Raw genomic sequence first — 16,961 nt, 5'->3', positions numbered from 1 at the left:
TGACGTCATCGATAGTTTTTTCAAATAGCAATGCCCCATTTCTAATTACGGAATCTGAAAGAGGACATTTTTCTGAATTTAGTACCAACATTAATATTGGTTACATAAGAAAATTTTCGAGAAAAATTATCTTAAAGTCTCCATGACAACCAACTGTTTCAGATATAAAAAATTAATTATTCTAATTAATAGTTAACTAATAATTAACTATTAGTCTAAGGTTCATTACTACCATGTTTTAGGCCCACCTCTTGATAAATTTATCCGATAGATAAATTGGCGCACTTAGGTCCGTTACTACCATCTTTTAGTTAAATTTATCTTATAGATAAACACATCTACTAGCCAATCAGGGCGCGTAAAATAGCCGTAACCATGGTAATAATCCTTTAGATAGCTTAACCACAAGATGGTAGTAACGAGCCTTAGACCCACTACCACCACTCATAGTTAAAGTCGCTGATAGCGTTATCTATTGGATATCTTAAAAATTGGTTACTACCACTGTATTTACCTTATAGATACCGCTATCCAAAGGATAACTTTTGAAATATCTGTATACCCGTGGATTGGGTGTCGGATAAGTTGCTATCTAAGGGATAACTGCGGATACCTAACCTCAAATAGAATTTATACTGACGTATAAAATTCGAGCGTTTTACTATTTCAGTTAAAATAAGAAAAGTAATATAAACTTAAATAAATAACTATTAATAATTAACATTAGATAAAATCATCATGGATAATTTCTTCGACATTGGAGATGAAGAACAAATTTTTGAAGAAATCAATGAATTATTTTCTATAAGAAGCGAAAGGATAATAAGGAGTAGAGTTGACCATTTAAATATTCATTCAGATGTTGAATTTATGACGAGATTTCGTCTCTCGAAAAAAAGTTTTCATCACCTTTTGAATCCTGTATAACTTTTTCATGATCTAATCTATGATTGTATAAATAAAGAGCACACTGCATCCAAACTGCTTACCTGTGGGCCAATCTAATAACGGCGATAATACCTGATTCTCCTTGGCCTTCTTATTTAACGTGTTAAATCGTGATGACTTCTTTCTTTAGCGGCCATATCCTCTTGATCGTAGCAACTTCAATGTGACATTGTTGTATTAGCCCTAACATAGTGAGTGAAGGCACAAGAGATTTGGAAATACCATCTTCTGACATAGCAATGAAATAGTGTAGAATATCATCACGTACGGTATATCGAGCCGCGATATACCGGATGTTTAAAAATTATGTTCGGATATTTTACCCACTTCTAGTTTTCATCAAGATAAACAAAAAAGTCTTAGTAAACTTAGGTCCTAAAATCAATTGTACTCGATCTGTGAGTACTCCTGCAGTAGAAGAGGATGTTTTGAGAAGGATTGAAGAAAATTCAGGTACTAGTGTAAGAAGTATCTCTGCTGCAGTAAACATTAATGCCTCTCTAGTTTGGAGAATTTTAAGTCAGCAACAATTGTATCCTTACCATGTTCAACGAGTGCAACAACTTGTCGCTCCAGACTACGTTTCGAGAAGAGCATTTTTTGAAGTGATGTTGCAGAAGCTTGCACAAAATCCGATATTTCATGTTTATTCACTGACGAAGCTGTTTTTACAAAAGACGGAATTTTGAATTTTCATAACAATCACGTTTGGGCGCATGAAAATCCTCACGCTGTTGTGCAATCAAGAAGCCAGTATAAGTTTTCTATAAATGTTTGGCTTGGTATACCAATTGATAGGACCAATCCTATTCCTAATCGCTTAAATGGTGAAACTTATTTGGACTTTCTGCGAAACACTTTGCCGATATTATTCGAAGATGTACCTCTCCAGGATGTTGTAACCCATCCATATGGTTCATGCATGATGGCGCGCTTGTACATTTAGCGATCATTGTTCGTAATTTTCTTAATACTGAATTTTATGGTAGATGGATAGGAAGAGGAGGTTCAATAGTTTGGCCACCTAGATCACCTGATTTAAATCCTCTAGACTTTTTTGCATGGGGTTACTTACAATCATTAGCGTATTCAGCACCTATTAATAATTGTTTAATAATTTTCTTTCCCATCTTTGCTTTTTTTATTGTTTATTTTTGAATTGATGCCCATACCCTGGTACCCTCTCTAGTTTCTATTGTTTTTTTTTAATTTTATTTTATTACCTTTTATGCTATTTACATAGTCAACTCGGTTGAGTTTGTTTTCTTTTTTCTCTTTTTTGAGTAAACTATATTAAAGGGTTCTTTTTATTTTATTTTATTTTTTAATTTTAACAATTAAATTGATGAATTCCTCCTGTTCTCCTTTGTTTCTATAGTACTATCTGTAACTGATCAATAATGAAAATTGCTCATTTAAATGTTCGTTCTTTACCCGCTCATTTTCTAGATATTAAGGATTTGATTGTCGATAGGAACTTCGATATTTTGCTGGTAGATTGCGTCCTTGTAGTCACACCACTGCAGGTTCGATGGGTGGCGTTGGCTTTTAGATTAAAGCAACACTGAAATATAATATTTTATTTCAAGAAGTATCTTCCGCTATAGAGCATCTTTGGATTGAACTTATTGACTTTCCTGTTTCCATGGTGATTGGTGTTGTTTATCGACCTCATGGAGGTTTGGGTGAATTTCTCTCGCGTTTTGAAGATGTCCTATCCTATCTTGCTCCATCTTCTGACGAACTTGTCAGCTTAGGTGATTTCAACATCAATGGCTTGGATGTTGATGGCTTTTATGGTAATCGATTTATTCCTACCATTGAGCAGTTTAGTCTTCACCAAGTTATATCGAATCCAACACGGATCACCCGTGCTGATTCCAGGAAATTGTGGGGTGCCTTTCGGTCTTTAGGCATTGGCGGTAATAGGGCTGGTAGTATTCCTAGCAACATTGGTGATGCTGATTTGATTAACAATTCTTTTTTAGCCTTTCAAATTACCAACTCTGGTGATGCAGAGCTTATTAAATTCTACAACTCTAATATTCTGCCTCAGAACTGTACTACCATATCCTTTTCCTTAGCATCGGAAGACGAAATCTATCGTGCGCTGCAATCTATTAAAACCAATGCAGTTGGCTCTTCTGAATGTGACCGATGATATCTTGCGTGGATTGGATGAGGGAAATGTTACGGCTCTCATCCTAATTGACTTTTCTAAAGCGTTTGACACCCTCCATCATTCGACTTTACTTGCTGTGCTTCATTATGTTGGTTTCTCCGCGTTGGCTATCGATTTTTTCAAAAACTATTTTTTACATCGTTCGCAAATTGTTAAATTTCAGAGTGTTTTGTCGAAGAGAGGTTATATTACAGGTGTACCTCCAGGATCCATCTTGGGACCAATATTATACCTAATTTACACTATTAATCTCTGTTCCAATCTAAAGCATTGCAAAACCCACATGTATGCTGATGATATTCAAATATACCTCAGTTTTGGTGGGAGAGACTTGGGCATGTCCGAACTTCGAATTAATTCTGATCTTGAATTATTGCTTCAGAACGCCAGGCGCAATTGTTTATCTATAAATGCATCAAAATTTTCTGTTATTGTCTTCGGAGGAGAGTTGCCAACGAATAACGTTAGGCAGTCCTTAAATATACTTATTAATAGCGCACGGAACTTTTGTAACAAAACGATACGATTCGATGTTTTAAATAAAATTTGTTTCAATTTCGATTTTGAATCAATTATCTTAATAAAAAAATTTTACATCTTTATTAATTAAGCATCTAATCGTAAGTATAATTATGTATAAAAACGGAAAAATTATTATTTTGAGGTTATCTCCTTAATTATTGATTAAATCAAAAAAAAATGTTGACTAAGTTTGTTTAGAATTGTTTCAGGAACAATTTTTGTTAACACAATTTTTTTTACTGTTCTTTTAATCAAGATTTTCTCAGCGGACGCCACTGAGAACGAGTGGAGGGGGGAAATCGTATCGTTTTGTTACAAAAGTTCCGTGCCCTGCTTATTAACAACCAACGACTTCAATTTTCAGACGTAGTACATAATTTAGGTGTTGCACTGAACTCTGATTTGCGATTTAGAAGTCATGTCAGAAGTCTTCTTCAGTCGGCTTATTGCACCCTCAAGCTGTTGTATTCCAACAAAAACCGTTACATCAATAATTAAGAATACATTTGTGCGAAGCACTTGTGTTATCCATCTTTAACTACGGGGATCCGCTTTACTATTCTTGCATTGATGCTGCGGACAGAATTCGAATTCAACGGGTAAAAAACTCTTGCCTTCGTTTTATATTTGGGATCAGAAGACGGGAGAGGATATCTCACTCGGTTGCATGGGTTGGTTGGCTAGATATGTCACGACGGAGAATGTTACACTGTGCTTGTTTGTATCATAAAATACTTATTTATAAGACTCCTCCTTATTTATATAACAAAATTAGTTATCGTACTGATGTTCATAATATAAATTTTAGACACAGGTATACGTTAACAATACCAAAGCGCCGGCTTAAATTGTTTGAGCGAGCTTTTTTTGTGTGCCTAACATTTATAACAACATTCCTATTCCGATGAGGCTCGAGAATGATTCAAGAGAAATCTTAAAGTGGAGCTGTGGATGCAGCAGGAGGAAATGAGTCATCGTTAATATCATCAATACCTGTTTTATGATTTCACCTTTTGTTTTTAATTTCAATTCGTTAAATTATAATTTTCTGAGTTGACACTGTAACAATAGACTTGGTGCTGGGTTGGGTTTTGATTCATCTTTATGATGTATTATATATTTTTTTTTATATTCAAGGGCCAATGAAAAACAGTTTAGCATTTTTACTTAACTGATTTAGTCCTTTTTAGCTCCTAATTTAGTTTAATTGATATTTTGTTTGATTATGTTACTTTTTATTGTTTTTTATTTTGTAATTCTTCTTGCGGGTTAATAAATATATATTATTATTATTATTATTATTAATAATTTGGAGGATCTCCAGCAAATAATACAAAACACATGTGAGACTATTCGCCAATCTCCAGGAGTCTTCAAAAGAGTGCGCGATTCTTTTGTACGAAGATGTGAAGCATGTCTTCAAATGGAGGGAGATCATGTAGTATTACTTACTTTACGCATTTTGTGTTCAGTTTTTATGTTCTATTTGTATTTTCCCCAATTAAATAAACATTTGAAGACCAAGACGCTTCATTCTAGATTTACTAAGACTGTTTTGTTTATCTTGATGAAAACTATAAGTGGGCAAAATATCCAAACACAATTTTTAAACACCCGGTATAGTTGCGGAAATTCAATCTACCACCTAATTGGTACCAAATCTTTTTTAAAATAGTACTACAATTTTTTTCAAATTAGATTTTGAATCTTTAATAATATAATTTTAAACCGAGACACGAATCTCTGTATAATTAAGGGTATATATTAACAAGAGAATTTTCGTTTAAGACACTACGATTAAAACATTGTATTCAAAATCGTTTTCATCTTTGCTTTTATATATCACGCATATTATAATTTTGTTCGAACTTTCCTTTACATCAAATTTTTTTTTGGGTAGGTAGGCAAATTGTGCCCAAAAATTGATAGCACATTTTCATTATTAAAAGCAAATAAATCGATTCAATATCGTTTCCATAACAAAATTTAATTAAAGAAATCCATAAAATAGATCGATATTGAATTGATTTGTTAATGTAGGTGTATGGCTGTTCCCTTTTTCTTTATCCACTTTTTAAATTGATTGTGTACGTGTGTTGCCTGTTAGATGACGTAGTTTATATTAAATTCCTCCATAAATATTTTTATAGCGCTTTACTTTTATTTATTTAATTACTTTCTTTTTTTTTCAGAAAAAGATCCTGATCATTATCTGCTTGATAGTGGCTCTCATCATTTTAATTATTATTTTATCAGTAGTGATACCCGGTTAGAAATAATAGTAATAATCTTCCATCGTTTTAATTACTCTCAACAGTGTTTTAACACAAATTATCGATATTATTAAACAAAAATGTTGCAAAAATATATTCTGGTAAATCTATTAAAGTTTTGCAATATACATCGTAGCACAGATGGATTATAATAATATGCTGCCACACCATAACATTTGTATTTAAAAACTAAATATTAACTAAATAGATGAATCGAAGGCCAAATTAATAATTGCTTAGGTTAAAAAAAATTATAATATATAAAACTTGCAGAAAAAGCTTAGGTAATATATCTCATAAGTATATCGTTCGAAATTATCCAAGTTATCTAAGCAATAAAAGTATAATACTAAAAGTTAAAAAATAATTAAATTAAAACAACACCGATGCGGGTCAGCTAGATGATTATTATTATTAAATGGTGGTTATTAGCTAATTAAAGTGTATTTGGAATTTTATGGTATATTAGTGCATTTTTGTCAAGTATGTTTTAGTTATGTTTGTTCTTGTTTGTAATATACATTGATGATACCATATTTTTTCAAAAACAACATAAATGTATATATTTGTAATTATTGTAAAATTATAATTACAATGTTTAATACTAGTAGTTACAAATAAACTTCAAAAAATCAGTAAATGCGAAAAGGATTAAAAAGCACTACAGAATCATATTTTGACAGCCAGTTACAGGTTTTCCAGAATTTTCCTTGCATATACAACAAATAGGAACGTGCTTTTATTAATTATTATTTTTAATTTTAGTATTTTTAGTACACCTACTTAATTTAAATAATTATGGTAGATTTTTTAATGTGATAAATAACGATTAAGTAAACGTACTGATTTTTTTTCTAGTGATAATTATCACGTTATTGGCATTAGTTTTATTCATTAAGAAAGATCTACCACTGTTTTTCTCTTATTGTTTTATAGTTTATGTTTTTTCCTCTTTTTTTTTAATAATTTCCACAGCTTTGTATGAAATTATTTATTATCAACAATTAAATTATCTGTTTCTAATATTTTTTGTTTTATTTTATGTTAAAAAATAAAAATAATTTTTTTTATTTAAATTTTATTTTTCCTTATTTAAAAGTTTGTTTTTTTAATTTTATTTGTGTTTTGCTTTCCATTAAGTTTCAATTCCGAATTGATAACTAACTATACATAATAGAGTTATGACCAGGAAGAAATATATTTCATTTTGTTAAACCCAACCAAATAAATTTTTTGTTGTATTTCCCATCTACAGAAGAAAATCATGATCCTGATTTGTCTAACGGTATTGGGATTAATTGTCATCAGTAGCATCCTTGGGTATTTTGGAATCGGCGGTTAAAATGTAAGTATTTCATAAACATAAAGTTCATATTTAAGGAGCTTAGTTTCATATGTAACACGTCAATTTTTTTATATTTTGCGGAAATAAATTTATAATTTTATTGAAATAATGTTTTAGTATTAATTTCTGAAGTGAATATTAAAATAGATAATGATTTTTGTCAATTATTCTTTTAATATTTTTGTTACATTAACAACAAAACTAAAGAAAAAAATTGGTTTATAGCTCACATTGCCAATAAGCTGCTCTTCTTATAATAATAACTCAAAACCAAGAATCATTTTAAGTTCGGATCTATGTCCTTAGTGGTGGGTTAAATTATTGGCGAAAACATTTGAATGGTTTTCTAATCTTATTAGATATTTAGAAGTTCCGCATAATTGTATACCATATTCCCAGATTGACCTTAGTAGATTCTAAGTTTGTTTTTACTTCAGGGGCAAGATATTTTCGCCAATACACATTATTTTCCTGTGCATCCAGTTGCAATCTTTTTATCCATATATACTTCCTTCAACTGAGACGACTGTCAAAATATTTTCCTAAGTACCTGACCATACCTGTCGATCAGTAGTGGAATGTTGTTGAGATTTATTGATGGAGTTACATTTATCCTCCAGCTACTCCTGAAGTAAGACTAGACGATAGTGTGATGACGATATCGAATCCGAAATAAAAAAAGAAAATTATACAACACTGTGTTAAGCTCCAAAATAATCTTGCATAGAAGGAAGTACAAAGAAAGGAACGATAAATGAATACTACAAAAATGGAAGAGAACATACTCTAGACTAAAACTCTAAACTCATCACCTACCTAGGAGAAAGAAAAATCACAGAAATTTGGAGAATGCTCAAGAACATGATATGACAACGAGTAAATGATATAGTTTCAGCAATAACAAGCCAAACATGGAATCAATATTTACAAAAAATGCTAATAGAAGACAGAAATATGACCGGAGTATCAGTACTATCCAACCAACCAATACTATCAACACGGTATATGGAAGAATACTTAAAAACAGAATTGAAGACGAGTACAGTAATGGTGGCAGAAGAATAAGTCGATTTTAGACCAGAGAGATGCTGAAGTAATAGGAGCAATAAAACCCATATACAAGGAATGTCAGAAATGCACGGTACTATTTTAAGGATGTATTCTTCAGCACAAAATAAACAAAAAAGTTTATATCAACATATGTCTCAAATTAATTTATTACCGAGATATTGAAAATGAAAAATTTTAATTTGTCAATGAAGCGGTCAGAGCAAATGTTCAAAATGGTTCTCGTTTTGTTGAATGCAATATTGAGTACGATGAATCCACGCTTCTCTGGCAAGTCTTATAGCATCAGGACGGCTATTGATAATTACTGCAGCTTCTACGATGCGATTGATGAGCTCTTCTTGGGTGCCGATAGACATAGAGGAAACCATAAATTTCATCCAGCCCCACACAAAATAATCTAACGGTGTTAGATCACGAGACCGTGGTGGCCATTTCACAGGTCCGTTTCGACCAATCCATCGGTCTGTTTAAATAATCAGTGGCAAGATGAGAAAAGTGAGAAGGGGCACCGTCATGTATAAACCACATTCCCTGCCTATCGGTAATCGGAATGTCTTCTAGGAGCTCATACAAGTTATTTTACAAAAATTCAAATATGATATTTCGGAAAGCTTAGATGGTAAAAAGAAACGGCCGATGAGATTGTCACCCAGAAGACCACACCAGACAATTAAAGAAAAAGTATGTTGGTAATGAGTATGGGTGTTTCGAAAAATAATAATCTTGTTTCTGGTAAACAAGATTCGTCAGTAACTAGGAGCTAACTTAGAAAGTGAGGGTTTCGTGTACATTCTCGAATTAACCACTGGCAGAAATTTCTGCGCTTCTTATAGTCTTCTGGTAATAAATCTTGCACATGTGTAACGTGATATAGCTACAACTGTTGCTCATACAATGTTCACCATACGCTTATACTCGAAACATCGACACGACGTGACAATCTTCTGATGCTAGTACTAGGAGATAACTGAACAGCATCGAATATCAATTCTTCAACGTTAGCAGTTCGTCGAAACCTTTGTCGACCAGCGTTTATTCGTGTAGGTTTTAGCGTGCTAGTTCCCTAAGATGTCTTTCAATGGCTTCAAACGTTTTACGATTTGTTATCCTTCGAAGAAATTTTTCATAGTACCTTCGAACAGCAGCTGCTCCATTTTTATGCACCTCGCCATAAATTAACAACATCTCTGTTTGTTCTGCAAAAGTGAACTAACTTCTGGTGTCTCCCATAATAAATAATAAAAAAATAAATTCTTTGTACAGCACTAGAAAAACCACTACACCAACAGTGTTAAGCATTAATTAACACAATTAATAGTAGATATTTAATCATCTGTCAAGCAAAAAAAAACAATATGCGATTGTTGTCCATGGCTACTTGATTAACGCAATACTTTCAGATATTTTACTTCAACTTTAAATATCGCGGTAATAAATTAATCTGGGACATATGTTTATTTGACCTTTTTTGTTTATTTTGTGCTGAAGAATCCCTAAAATAGTGCCGTGCAATTCTGAAACACCTTATAATAATGCAAAAGTACTAATAAAAATAAGAAATACCTTAACAGCTGGGTTGTATGGCGCCAAAACTGTTTCAAATTTATTTAGAACGCGCATTACTAAGGTAAAAGAAAATGCAAAACCATTGCCATACCAATGGATAGTACATCAACACTTTACACTAGTCTACACCTTGGCATTTGCTGACAATCAAGTTGTGATTGCATAGGATAAGATCAGCAAATGAATGAAGAGTATGATAAATGGAACTTAGAAGTTATCTGACAAACAAAACACTGCAAATAACAGAAATAGATTGCAGAATTCAGCAGCTTATTAATCAAACCTGGGGTAAAAATATCAAAGAAGGGAATACTTGATGAAGCGATAGCCGAAAGAAATTTCCAGGGTATGATAACATATTCATGTTAAACAGTATGCAGTAGGACAAACATATAGCAAACGAAAACAAGCGCAGAATATAGATGTCAATAATTAGAAGTATTCTTATTATTATTGTTGCTGCCGGGTTGAGGGGAGCGGCCCCTCTCGTTACCGCGACCTATAAAATCTATTGTAACTTTGGCCCTCCAAAAGTTTAGGGCAGATGTAGGTCTTTGATGAACCTTAGTATTGCCCCAAGGTCTTGTACCTTTATGTCGGTAGGTGTCAAGAGAGCTTTACCGAAAATGTCTTAGACGGCCTCTGGCGACGCAATTACACAGTATATGTTCAGTTGTTTCTGACTCGTCGTTGCAAAGTCGATAAGTGATCCTCAGCTTGTCCAATGTGAAAGAGGTGGTATTTTAGGCGCGCATGGCCGGTCAAGTAACCTGAGAGCGTCCTTAGATTCCCTTTGCTGAAGCATAAAACCTCTTTGGTTTTGTTTTTCGACGGAGTTAACATACTCTTCGCTTGCCTGTGCCCTGGAAGTTCCTTCCAGCGTAAGGCCACCTTTGAGGCCTCCCAACTGGTGATTATTTGTTTCATGTGTCTTTTTTGTAGTCCACAAACAGGTTTTGGTCCAAAGAAGAGCGTATTTGCTGCTTCTCTGGCCAGCTTGTCCGCCTTCTCATTGCCGTCAATGTTGCTGTCACCTGAAACCCACCATAAAGTACATCATTACCCCTAGCGAGATCTCTCAGGTTGCTGGTACACTTTCTGATCAGTGCGGAACCACCCGTGTAGGCCTGAATTGCTTTTAAGGAGGCCCAAGTATCTGTGAAAATGTTTATGGATGCACCTTTCTGTCCCTTTTGTGGGTTCAAAGCGGTGCAGAAGTTTATAGCAAGAACTTCTGCTTGAAAAATGGTTATGTCCGAGCTGAGTTGTCTTTTTAGTTGAGGCCCTCCCTTCGCCCAATCATCCCTGCTTCTAAATATGACCTTATACAGCTGGTTGAAATTGTATACTGTCGGTATAAGGTCCGTTTTAATTTCAATCAGGTGATTTAGACATGGGTCCTTGAGGACCTCGAGGTGTCCTCTGAGGTTGCCCTGCATGAACTTGAATGGAGAAACTGTTTTTAGTGGTAAGGCACTTGAAGCTGCCTCCTTTTGTATACAGGGTAATTCAAATTCGACCCCCACCATTGGGATCTCAGAAACCATAAGAGATACAGAAATGGTTAAATGGGGGCAAAGTTACGTATCTTAGAGCTCATCATTTTTCAACTAAGTTTTTGACATTTTATCTCATGACATTTTTCATAAAAAGTTGCGTTAAGAATGTTTTTTCAGATTCACGAAAAAACGAAAAATAAAGAAGTTATAAGCAAAAAACGAAAAAGTAATTTTTTCTTTTTCGGCTATATTTTAAAAACTAAAACGGCTAGATCCAAAAACTTAGTTGAAAAATGATGAGTTCTAAGTTACGCAACTTTGCCCCCATTTATCTATTTCTGTATCTCTTATGGTTTCTGAGATCCCAGTGGTGGGGGTCGAATTTGAATTACCCTGCATATAAATGGAGCGGTGTGATACCGAGTAGGGCTTCCAAAGCAGCCGTCGGACAGGATTTCATTGAGGGACTTTTTCGATTTTGTTGGGATTGATACTGAGCCCATTGCTTCTACACCAAGTACTGGTCAGTAGTAGGGCTTTCTGCATTAGTTGAGTTATGATTCTATCATATTTAACTCGGATTGTACTTACCAGGTCATCAGCACACCCTTGAATCTTAAATTCGTTTTTAGTTAGGGTGTTCATCAAGTCATCAACTACCAGGCACCATAAGAGAGGTGATAGCACTCCCCCTTGGGGACATCCTTTTAGCGCCTTTATAGTCAGCGACTCGCCTCCCAGACTGGCTGTAATCTGCCGACTTTTCAACATGACCACTTGATTGTCGACGGATGTATATGTTTTACGTTTAGAGCCTTCTCTATGGATTCATGGGAGGTGTTATCAAATGCACCCTCTATATCTATGAAAGCACACAGGGCTATTTAGTTGGAATTGCCTCCTCTAAAGTTACTAGTCAAAACATGGAGAGCAGTTATTGTTGATTTTGCTTTCTGGTAAGCATGTTGGATAGGGTGGAGTGGAATAGTGACAAGCACTCCATTCCTAAGGTAATGATCGATTACCTTTTCCATCCCTTTGAGGAGAAATGAAGTTATTAGCCTATAATTTGTCTGTATGCCTTGGGGTCGGCGTTTGAACGCCTACCACCTTTAGGTATGAAGACCACCTTTACTTTCCTCCATAGAGTGGGTGTATAGCTAAAGCTGTAGCTAGCTATATATAGGGATCTTATACTATCCCAGTAATAATATTACTGGGAGAAGATCTTCCAAGCCTTTTTGCAGAAGAATAGGCAGAATTCCATCTCCTCCAGGCGATTTTAGGGACTTGAAATTACCTTACTCTGTTGAGTGTAAAAATGTTCCCAGCCATTAAAAATGTTGTCCATTACTTCAGGGTCGGCATTAGCGTGAGAGCAGACTTTTGAGGAAGGAAAGTGTGTACTCAGTAGGAGCTCCAACGATTCCTTAGCATCCTCAGTATATTTACCATCTTGTTTGCATAGGTGGTCTAGATCAGTGTTGTGATCTTTTGCCAAGATCTTATGCAGACGAGCAACTATAGGCGTATTGTCTATGCCTTCACAGCAGCTGCGCCAGGTTTTTCTTTTGGCTTTGCGGATAGCCAAGTTATATTCCGTTAGGACTTTCCTATAGAGGTCCCATGTTTGCTTCGAATTTGGAATTCCCGATTTTATTATACATATAGTCTTCTAACCATGACTCGCTGTTTTTCAAGGTCCTTATTCCACCAAGGCACATCGAATTGTGCTCTTTTGTGTTTTATTGGACAGCTTGATTCATATGCACTATGTATGAGATTGTTTAGTTGAAAAGAGGCTATTTCGAGATCCTCTTTGTTTTCAATATTTGTTTTGATTTGGTCGACCTCTTCGCTGAGGTGTCTACAAAAAGAGCACCAACCAGTGAGTGAGAGGATTCTGAATTCTGTTTGTTTTGTCATGTCAGCTACAATGACAAAGCGAATATGCTTGTGATCCGCTGAAGTGATTTCACGTGAAACATGCCAGTTTGCGAACTGAAACGAGACTTATATCTAGCTACTTCTTGTCGACTCTTGGTAACAAAAGTCGGTTCGTTACCTCTATTGAGGATATCTAAATTAGTACTTTGTAAGTATCGGTAAAGGTACTCACCCCTTTTGTTTGTATCTGAGCTGTTCCATGCGAGATGGTGTGTGTTTGCATCGCAGCCCAGGAGGAGTTGTTTCCCCCTCTTATTGCAGTAGTCAATGAGGTCTTTCACCTCCTGTGATGGTGGATCGTCCGATTCACCGGGGAAGTACCGCTGACATTGCAACCAAGTCTCTAGAGATAAACTGGGTTAAAGTTAGGCAGTTTAGAGAGGATTTAGCGAGTATCGCTGCTCTCGCAGACACTCTCCTCTGTGATAAATTAACTTACCTGCTTTTCTTGATAGTCTTCTGACTATTGATCCATATGCATATGGCTCTTGGATCAGCGCAACATGTATGTTTTTCGGAACTTACCTTACCTGTACCCCTCTTGGGGTCCTTGGCGGTTCCGGAAGTTCCTGGTGTTGGTTCAGGTTCTACCTTCTGTGGCGTAGGCTTGTCGCTTTTTTGCCTCAGGGTGATTTGCCCGAACTTGTAGCTTTTTTAAGGCTCTCTACAGAGGGATGATCTACGGACAACGTAAGAACGGCACTGCTGCCTTCAGTCGTCGTTTTGACCACCCTCCATTCGTTGGTGTTCAGGCCTTCGTTCAGACCTTTAACAGTTTTTAAAATTTCTCATCCGCACTGTAGGGGAAATAGCCGTTCATGATAGTCGCTCTGGGTAGCTCCTTTTCATCGATAGCCATTAGGGATGCCCCCTCCCATGGTTTAGGGTTGGTGGATAGTTGGGCGGATTAGTCCATCTAACGTTTGTTTCCTGGTGAAGGGCACAGTAATTGTCTTTATACCAAGCGCAAATGGTATCTAAACTATCTAGGGTCACCTGGATAGAAGTATAGTAATATACCTGTGAAGAGTGACCTATAAAGGGTAACATAGAAAGAAAACTATAAACCACAGAAATGGATTACTGGAGTAGAGCTACGGGTATCTAGACTGGAAAGGATTAGAATTGAAGACATAAGAGATGTAATGGAAATAAAACATTATAGACATTATAGATTACATACGAACTGCCCAACTTAGATGGCACGGACATGTACTGCACTGGACACTACAAGGCAGAAGAAGGAGAGGAAGACCATTGAGGAGTTGGAGAGAAACAGAAATAAGATCATAGATGTATCGAATTTCGTTCAAGCACTCAATCCATGTAACAATGGTGCCCAAATATTTAAATTTTTCCACTATTTTCAGTCTTCCCCCGTTTACTTGTTTAGATATTTTGGAAATTACTTTCTAACTAGAATACGATTATATCAGAACTAAATCTGGTTATTTATTATGTCTTTTGGCTTCATTATTAACAATTAATACTAAATACACTAGGGTCTCGATTTGCGTTCCGGTAAAGTGCGACGCAAATCGAAACAACGCAAATCGAATCACATTATTCCATAAGACACCATATAAATTTATTGGATTCGTTTCGGCGACGTCGTAATCACTGTGTGCAATGCGCACATACATGCAATTATTATACAAAATCATTGCTGGGATCAATGTTAGGTAGTATTTTAATAAACAATTCAATAATAAAAATATTTATAATGTGTTATGTACTATAAAAAACATTATGAATAGTAAAAAATAATACAAATATTGTAATAACAAAATAAACTTATAATTCCTAACAATAAAAATATGTAATAATATTTTTACGTTTTTAAAAAATCATCCAAAGTTTGCTGTCTAGAGGTACATCCATTATACGTGTAGTGTACAGGTCCTTGTAGCACTGAACATCTTTGGCGACAGCAGTTCAGCATTACAGTTCTGCTTCGATTTTCGTCCTTATCGTGGTTAATAAAAATCTCGACAGCTTTGTCGATTAATGAAAACGCTTCTGTTAATTTTTGATTTGTAATTTCTGTGTCTGAATGCTCAGTGGCCTCTTCAGTTGTAGCAGTAAAATTTTGTAGTAAGTCATCGCATGCAATTTCTTCTTCATCTTGATTTAAAATTATGTCTTCAATGTCGTTTACCTCCATCCCTTCAAAATGTATCTCTTCTGCGCATTGAAGCAAATCATTGACAATCCCTTCGAGGTCATCAGTGTCTGCTCCTTCGGCATCTTCAGTAAATTCTGGCCACAGTTTTCTCCAAACCCCTTTTAAACAACTTTGTTTGACTTCTATCCAAGATTCTCCAACATTTTCGACTGCTTTTAAAATATTAAACTGCTTCCATATTACTTTGATTGAGATTTCATCAATGAGATATTGAAAAAGTTGTTTGAACGTCCTACGTAGATAATAAGCTTTAAAATTAGAAATGGCACCTTGATCCATGGGCTGTATAAGAGCCGTTGTGTTAGGCGGGAGAAAAATAAATTTTATGTTTTCGCAGATTTCGTCTAGATCAGGAGGATGGCTGGGAGCGTTGTCTAGTAGAATTAAAATTTTAAAATCAAGATTTTCTTTCAAGCAATAGTTTTTAAGTTCGGGCACAGCAATATCGCTTACCCACTCTCGGAACAGAGTTGCTGTCATCCATCCTTTTTTGTTCCATCTCCAATGAACTGGTAATGAATTTCTTTGATGATTCTTCATTGCCCTTGGATTTTGAGTAGTATTAATTAACAAAGGCTTGAGTCGGTGATCACCTGCTGCATTAGCCCCGAGAAGAAGAGTTAGTCGGTCTTTATTTGCCTTAAAGCCAGGTGCATGTTTTTCTTGTTGTGAAATGTAAGTTCTCTGTTCCAGTAGAGACCAGTTTCGTCTACGTTGAACACTTGTTTAGTAGAATACCCGCCTTGTGTAATAATGTTCTTGTGAACATTTTTAAAATCTTCGGCCGCTACTGCATCTCCACTGGACGCTTCTCCTTTCAATGCTACATTGTGCAGTTTAGCTCTTGATTTAAATTTTTGAAACCAACCTCGACTTGCGTGAAAAGTTTCGTCTTTATGAACATGTTAGGGTTTTGACTTTAATTCCTCAAATATGGATAAAGCTTTTTCTTGTATGTTGGTCCTACTTAGTGGTATTTTACGTTGATTTTGTTCCTCTATCCACGTAGAGAGGAGAGATTCCATTAACATAATTAAAGAACTTTTGCCTTTTACAATTTGTTGGACCATAATGAGTTTGTATTTTTTGCAGCTTCTCTGATTTTTTCTGCGTCACGATTACATATGGATCTAATGGTAGGGACGGGTATATTAAGAATTCTTGCAATATCTACGGTTTTTCCCCCGGCATCAAACCGACGTAATATTTTTAATTTTTTACCTAGAGATATTGTACTTTTAGTTTTCTTTACGATTTTTCCACTCATTTTGATCTATAAATAAGAAATACGTACACGTGAAACATACTCTATATGAACGCAACATTACATAATTGTTCAATATAATTCTGACTCCAATAATCATCAATAATATATTATCTTACCTCAATGTGTCTTCGCAATTTGCTAACACCGCCGTTTCAA

The 16,961-nt window shown here is 35.1% G+C and overlaps 2 protein-coding genes across 6 annotated transcripts in view; one reads left to right on the top strand and one right to left on the bottom strand.

Annotated features, from left to right (window-relative positions):
• LOC111429230 (Syntaxin 1A) overlaps positions 1-16,961 on the top strand; it is a 134,904-nt gene that overhangs the window by 104,846 nt on the left and 13,097 nt on the right. For 4 of the 5 annotated variants that reach the window (XM_023065092.2, XM_023065087.2, XM_023065091.2 and 1 more), the window contains one exon: positions 5,845-6,950. In XM_023065092.2, the coding sequence (XP_022920860.1) occupies positions 5,845-5,925 (81 nt within the window). In that variant the 3' untranslated portion in view covers positions 5,926-6,950. Of the gene's footprint in view, positions 1-5,844; positions 6,951-7,180; positions 7,271-16,961 lie in introns of those variants that run through there. The other variant, XM_023065089.2, reaches the window with a different exon arrangement.
• LOC111429223 (tigger transposable element-derived protein 1-like) lies at positions 15,185-16,078 on the bottom strand. Its single transcript, XM_023065075.2, has one exon. The coding sequence runs from the start codon at positions 16,076-16,078 to the stop codon at positions 15,185-15,187; it is 894 nt and encodes a 297-aa protein (XP_022920843.2).

Source organism: Onthophagus taurus, chromosome 2 (genome assembly GCF_036711975.1).
Source record: "Onthophagus taurus isolate NC chromosome 2, IU_Otau_3.0, whole genome shotgun sequence".
Lineage (NCBI taxonomy): Eukaryota > Metazoa > Arthropoda > Insecta > Coleoptera > Scarabaeidae > Onthophagus > Onthophagus taurus.
The sequence above is the reverse complement of the archived record's forward strand: the minus strand, read 5'-3'. Positions and strand labels throughout refer to the sequence as shown.